The 7,479-nt window shown below is 32.1% G+C and overlaps 1 protein-coding gene across 1 annotated transcript in view; it reads left to right on the forward strand.

Moving 5' to 3' along the window:
* Window positions 1-6,760: 6,760 nt before the first annotated feature.
* LOAG_08100 (subtilase) overlaps window positions 6,761-7,479 on the forward strand; it is a gene marked incomplete at its 5' end in the record, with an annotated part of 13,973 nt that continues 13,254 nt past the window's right edge. The window contains one exon of the mRNA XM_020447614.1: window positions 6,761-6,832. Within this exon, the coding sequence (XP_020302172.1) occupies window positions 6,761-6,832 (72 nt within the window). The remainder of the gene's footprint in view (window positions 6,833-7,479) is intronic.

A 7,479-nucleotide genomic window follows, 5' to 3' on the forward strand; every position in this document is an offset into this window, starting at 1 on the left:
TTTCCTTCCACCTTCGTGGAATTACAAATACTGTTTTTTCCTTTTTCTTACTCTTTGATAAAAGTCAATTACTTAATCCGAGGCCGAATACATTTATTTTAGTAATTTTCATCTTATTCTTTTTCAAATCTTTATGGTCTTGTCGCGTCATTCCTCCATTTGTTATTTTTATTAACTTTTGTTTACTGTTGCAAAATATCACCAGAAGAGTGTTGTCTTCCGACTTAATGTACTATTTAAATGTTGGTAATGATACGACTGCATGCCAGTCATAACCTGTAATAATTAACAACTAAATTGCGTGGCTTTAATCGACGTGGTGACATTTGCTTTTTTGACGAATTGGATTTAACCTATAGAAATATGTTCAACCGTAGTTAGTCATTAGGGCTATATGAAGTTGGAGATAGTAATGATTTAGATAATTATGATAGGCTCAGGGATGTTGGTAAGGTTGTTATACAAAGAATCCATTTATCGTAGCTATCATTAAGAAAGTTAAGAAAATTTGTATACCCATAAGTCGTTTTGCAATTTATGCTTATATCAGAATGGAATCGTAATTTAACCTTTAAATGAACAAAGCATCTGGTATTTTGGGCATCCTACATCTGGTTATTTTGGACATCCTAGCATTTGATATTTTGGTGAATTGCCAACTGGCTATGTCTAATAATCATCAAAAGAACACTAAATACACTTTAATACCATGGCGTGATGTATATCAGTGAAGATGGTTGAAATAACGACGATAGGATTGCCACATTCATCGTTGTAACTATTCCAGTACGAAGATCGACCGACCGTACGACAACCAATTTATTTTTTGGTTGTACTGTCTTGCATGGCCAGGCCTTCCCTAAAACGTTGTATTTTTGATACTTGGCTAAGACCCAGTATAATTTTCGGTCCATTATATCACATTTTCTATCTTACCTTCTACGCTTTTCACACCTGTGGTATAGGTACCGTTTCTCAAATGTTTCATCATATGAAAGTAGTGTTGTAAAACAATGGTTAGCTATGGTGTTAGAAAATCAGATGAAATAGGTCTTATCATGATTCTAATAAGGAGAACATTATGTAGCAAGTCAGATCAGCACAAGAGATGTGCTAATGGTGATGTGACTCTTCGATGGTGTTGTTTAAAAAGGGAATGACTTTCTGGTGACATGTGAAGTGAAGATTAGAACTAGTCGAGAAGCTTTTTGGCTAAGACAGCTTTACATGCTTTTCAGAACCTCGTCTTCGACGTTCATGAACAAAATGGTAATGAAAGAAGCCGTTTATATTAAGCATTTCGTAAGCTAGTGATTGTACCCTGATGATGTTTGACCATATTTGGTGGCATTTGCAATTTTTCTCTGTAAAAGTGACTGTGCCATAAATTGGGCCTAAATACTTCATGTATAAATTCGTTAAAGATATTCATTCTTGACCATTTGACATATTAATGAGCGGATAATCTAAATAACCTTTAAATTCTGAGATTTTTTTCTCCATCAAAATTTTTCTCCTTTTTATTTGATTGAAGTATTCATGATAACTACAGTTGTCATGAATGCTTCCCTTTGTTCTTTAGCCTTATGATAACGACAGTCATAACAAGCATTATCACCGGTAATTTTGTTATCTTAAGAAAATTATTGGATCAATAACAAGAATTTCTTTACTTTCGATTAATTTGGTAAGTTGGTTGAATGGATCCAAAATTCTTTTTCAGAATTTTACCACGGCATGCTTTAAAAAGCAGCGGTTTACTGAAAGCAGAATGTCCAAATTCCACGTCCTGATCAATCAAAGATTGCTGGACTAACATTCGGAAGAGACCTTTGCTAAGCAGGAACCATAAGCTCGGTTTCGTGAATGGCTAACTGAAAAAATGGAGTTTTGTTGTCGGATACCTATAAATTTGAATACTCAAGTTTTAACATTCTTGATTTTTACATTTTGTGTAATTTTCATGTTTCAATTTTCATATTATCACAATAATTTAGAAGATGAAAAAAGCTGATTTTTTCTGAAATTAAAGAATTAAATCTTCGACTTCGATACTTTATGGTATTAGGAACAAATGATACGGTGAAGATGAAGCACGATGATATCGTTCCGTGTTTAACAGTTCAAATCATTGATACACCGATCAGTAGGCAAATTAAATAAAATACTCTGACGGTCGAAACTGTAAACCTGTTCTAGTAAGTCATATGGATTGTAGCTGAATATAATTTCTCCATCATCTGGAAGCGCATTATATCAACCAACCGAGTAAGATATAGTTGAAAAATTAGAAAAGCCACTCGAAAATTTTTTAACCTAGGGAAATATTAGATCGAATTGAAAAAAAAAAATGAAGGAATATGAAGATATATGTTGAATGTCCTCTATAGTGTAGTATTAATCATTACATATGTGATCATCGAGTATTTAAGCATTAAATTTGAATCATGAAATTTCGGATTTGATTGCACTTTTTTGTTTTAGTCATTTTAATTTGAATCTTGAAAAACTTAGCTTCTGACTCGATAGCTTCGCACACTATAGTAAATGGGAATCATATAAGGGGACAGTTTATTATCCTTAGTGCCTATCCAAATCATCATCAGATGTCAATTCAGAAAGTGCGCATATTGCAGCAAATCAAGCAATTCAACAGTTAAAATGAAACACTACCACATTCTTTTTTTGTTTTAATTTATAAAATTATATTTTTATAAAATTTACAAAATATAAATTAGTTTACAAAAGAAAAAAGAATTAGTGCTGAAATTCAATCATATTTTATGCCAATAATGACAATAGTTACAAATAATGGAAATGAGGATTTCTAATTAGCCCAATTTACGTTTTAGTACATACCAAAGAGAAATGTGCAGTAATTAATGATGCTTCAAACCTTATCAATACTTACCTTCATGAGTTTCACTTCCATTCTTGCTTCATTACTGATACAATGATATGTATATATGATATTTTATGTCAACAATCTTTTATCAGAATGGATGTTATATAATATAATGAGGATTCATTCTTCTTCTTTCACTGTCTCCCCTTTCTCCCCCTCTCTTTCTTTCTCTTTTTCTCTCATTCATTCAACAGAATAGATAATCTTGTTATGTCTCACAACGATTTTTTTTTAAATCATCAAATTTGAAGAATGGAAGTTTCAACTTGAAGGCATTATTTTGCCCAGTATTTATAATGCCAAATTGACACATACACATACACATACACACACATATATACATAAATTATAAATAATGCCAAACATACACACATACACGCAAACACATATATGCATATACACATACTCTACATACATACATACATACATACATACACACACACATACACACACATTCAACATTCAAACTAAATAAAGAAAAGTTTAGAAAGCATTGTGTAAACATTTTTGATAACAAAATGATAGCACAAACTGACAACATAAAATATTATCAAAGATTCAAATTAAATCAAATTAAAGAATTATATAAAGCAAAAGAAATAATCAAAGCATTCATTTGTTTCTTCTCTCTCTCTCTCTTTCTCTCTCTCTATCTCTCTCTACCTCTTCCTATCTCTCTCTATCTCTATCTACTTCTTTTTTTCAAGGAAGAAAAAGAAAGAAGATTCGCAATTCTGCATTTTATTGCATTTCTTATTTCCAATTTCTAATCATCAAATTTTGTTAGAATTCAAATAAATCAATAAGAAAAAAAATGTTTTTTTGATGAAATTTAAAACATATTTAAGTCTAATGATAAGAAGCTAAAATTCTTTTTTAATTTAAAAATTTTTATGCAGTGAAATTATATGTTCAAAAATAGAAGTTGCCATCTCAATTTCAATTTTAATTTTAAAATGTAGAAATTTTCATACTGCGGAACTTTTCCAATTACCTCTGAATTTTAATTTTTCTTCCTTTTCCTCATTTTAATTTCGAAAATTTCCTATAATATCTATACTTTTATGCAATATCTATACTTTTCTATAATATCTATACTTTTATATAATATCTATACTTTTCCGATTTTGAATAATTCTTGAATTATAACTTAAAAGTTTAACTTTGTTTTCTGTTGTAGTTCTACTTTTGCCAGTTCCAAGAAACAACCAAAGGAAATGAAAAATGAAATAACAAAAAAAGAAAAAAAAAACTAAGATTCAAACAGTGATAAGGGTTACAGCAATTAAACATCGAAGCGTTTGCGTACGATGTATGGTCTCTATGGAAATGTCTTCTAAGCGTCATTAACACCATTCATCTTCCTTCATTTTCGACAATTTTGTCCAGTGCTTCCGAAAATATCGATCAAAATGTCACCGAATCAATGTGTATTATCATACACCAACTCTCATATAAATAGCATTTTTAAAATGTTAAACTCTTTCCTCTCCACTTTTCTCATCGTATTGCATTCCGTCCTTCCCCCCCTCCCCCCCACCCCCGTCTCCCGCTATCACCATCCCGTACCCCATGCTGAGAAAATTGCCACTTTTATAACTGGTGAATTAATTCATTTATCCTTCAAATATCATAGTTAAATAATACTTTAAGCTATGTTTAATCCATCAAAATATTTTCGGTGCGGGAAAATGTGGGGAGGGAAGGGTAGGGAATGGGATGTTCCAGAAGTTGCAACATTTAGCGTTCTTTTGAACCCAGAAGTAGAACTTCAAAATAGTGCCTTTTCATTATTCTCTTCTTAACACACTTCGATAACTTTTTTTCAGCTTTCATTTCCGATATTTTTCCTTTTCTTTGTTATTATTCAATCGCTTCTTTTATTTTCTTTTTTGAAAAAAAAAACAATTTTGCCTCTTTTTGGTTTAACATCTCTTTTTTGTTTTAAAATTCACGAAAAATTGCATTTCTATAACACCTACTATCTAAGAAAGGATTGAATTTTTTCCAAATTCCCTTTTGTAGAGGCATTCATTTCTTTTAATATCAAATTTAAAAATAAAAACATTCAGCAATTCCATTTCAACTATGCAAAAATTCATATCTTTGGTGACATAATTCAATTTTTTTCTCACAGTTATGGATTCTTTTTAGACGTTCATATTCATAGATGACCGAAGCATCCGCGCGCTGGCTGATTCGAACGATCTTTGAAATTCACCAAATCATCCTCTTTGTTCGGTTATTTCAGTTGTCAGAAAAGGATTTACGATGATAGGTTTTATTAGACTGTTAAGGTGCGATGTTTTTGGGAATACGCGTAGTCATTAGCGACAAACGGTAAAATGATGAATTCAGTAAATTGAAATTGCTTACTTTTCGAACTTCTGCAAAAAATTTGATTAGCATTTTGCTGGTTACAAACTGATCAGTAATGGCCATCAACTGTTCCGAAATTATCCGCAGCTTAACGATTCAATGACAGGTAACATTATAGAGCGCAAATATTTCAACTAATCTTGTTGGATGGATAATGAACCACAGATACTTTCTCCACTTTTCTCATTTTAAAAAAAAATTTTTCAAATAACCATTTTAAAGATCTTCAAATGCAGACAAAAAACTAAATCATTGAAAAGATATGGATTTTTTTCCATCGTTGAAGAAAATATCTTTCAAAGAATTTTGAGTTTTAAAGAATTTTGGGAGCTTCCAACACTAAATCAGAATTTTCAAGCTTAGAAAAAGAAGGATATCCAAAACATCGCTGTTGAGAAGTTTAATTCCAAGTACTGCGAAAAATTCAAGTATTTCAAAATCAAAGGGGGAAACAACTAACTCCTGAAAACTCGAATTCTACACAACTAAGTACTAGCAAAAGTGAAGAACATAGATTGCAATAATGAAGAGTGTAAAAATTCCCGAATATCACGACTAATGGTGTGTTCTCGTTGATCGAAGTGTCAGGAAGAAGTTTTTGACCAAATTTTTTACGAAATAAGTTTGTGAAAAATTGAAGGAAAGATTGGGAAGTTATACTGAATTGAATTCCAGGACTGAACCAATTTAATAAAATTTGGTGAGATGCAAAGGTCCGAATGCACTGATCCAAATCCAACCCACCCATCGGACGACCTGAATTACTGCTGACCTGGATTCACCCTGAACTAGGAAGTTTTAAGGAACGATAAAGTGATGCAAAATTACGAGAAAATCGAAATACTATCATACTTTTTACTCTCTCTTAATTTCGTGCTATTTTCCTGAAATTGATAGCACTATCGGATGTTTCTCTAATCTGGTATCATTCTCTCTGTCTCTCCAGGTTCCATCTTGTTTCATGGGGGCGAATTTCATATGATATTTGAAGGATGCGTTGTACTACTTCTTACCGTGAGCGATTGGGTGTGTGTTGTACGGGAGAGTTTGGTAAAGACAGGTCTACTACTTTTCTCTCCTCGGGAATTCTTGTAGCCTTCCCCGGGGTTTCCCTGTAGCTTTACATGAAGCGGACAAATTGAAAATTGTGTTGTATTACTCCGTTTACAAAACAATTTGCTAGCGCAGTTCATGTAAATTTCACGGACCGTTCAAGTTTTCCGAAGGTGTTCTTTTTTTATATTCCTGTTAGAAATTTCATTCACTTCATTCTTATTCGAGTTGTCACTGTTGTCAGTCTTTCACTTGAATTATTACTTTCATCAGACATGAGTCTGATTTAAGATATCCATATCATTTAAGATATCCATACCGAAATTCTCTTTTCATATCATACTGTTATCCATTCTCTTAATCGTTTGTTCTTTTTTTTCGGTAAACTTTCCAAATAATTTGAAATAGAAATTGCAGGAAGCTATGGATGATGCTTCTGTTGATAAGACCGATTATACATTAGCTCACTTGATGCCGAAAGTTGAAACACAGCAGGTTAATTTCCACTTAAAATTTGATGATTTTATAAAAATGAGCAAGACTTGTAGTTGCTCATTTTTCCTCTCTTTTTTCCGTTTGATTACTTGATGTCTGAAATATTGTCCCATTACTGTTATAGTATATTGTTTTCGTAATAACCAACGTGAAAATAGTGAGTCTGATTCCGGTGAGTCTGATTAACAGTGAGTCTGATTCCATTCAGACCACTGATCACTCTTCATTCTTGCTCGTTACTTTTCGAAACTGAGACCTGTATTATCATCGAATATTAAATCATTCCGTTTAAAACTATCCTTGTGATCGTCGTCTTCATCCCATTACTATGGAGAGTTTTCTTTCCTACTTACTGGTATTAATGAATGGAGTACTGTGCAACGGTTCCATTGTTAAATTACTGGGAAATCTTTCAGAATGAAGGAAAATTAATTCCACCCTTAAGATTATTTTAGTAAATTCAAGCTATACAAAATAATAGCTCAAACTTATTGAAGCTCAAATTTATTGAAAAAATAATAGCCCAAACTTTTTGTCTTCACTTTTCGTTCATAACACTTGCCGTACCTTATCGTCGTTTTCGGATTGACGAATAAATGAGCAATGAATTCGATCTTCTGAGCTAAAAAAATTACGCAGAAATTAGG

This window comes from Loa loa (genome assembly GCF_000183805.2).
Source record: "Loa loa unplaced genomic scaffold supercont3.319, whole genome shotgun sequence".
NCBI classification, from domain to species: Eukaryota; Metazoa; Nematoda; class Chromadorea; order Rhabditida; family Onchocercidae; genus Loa; species Loa loa.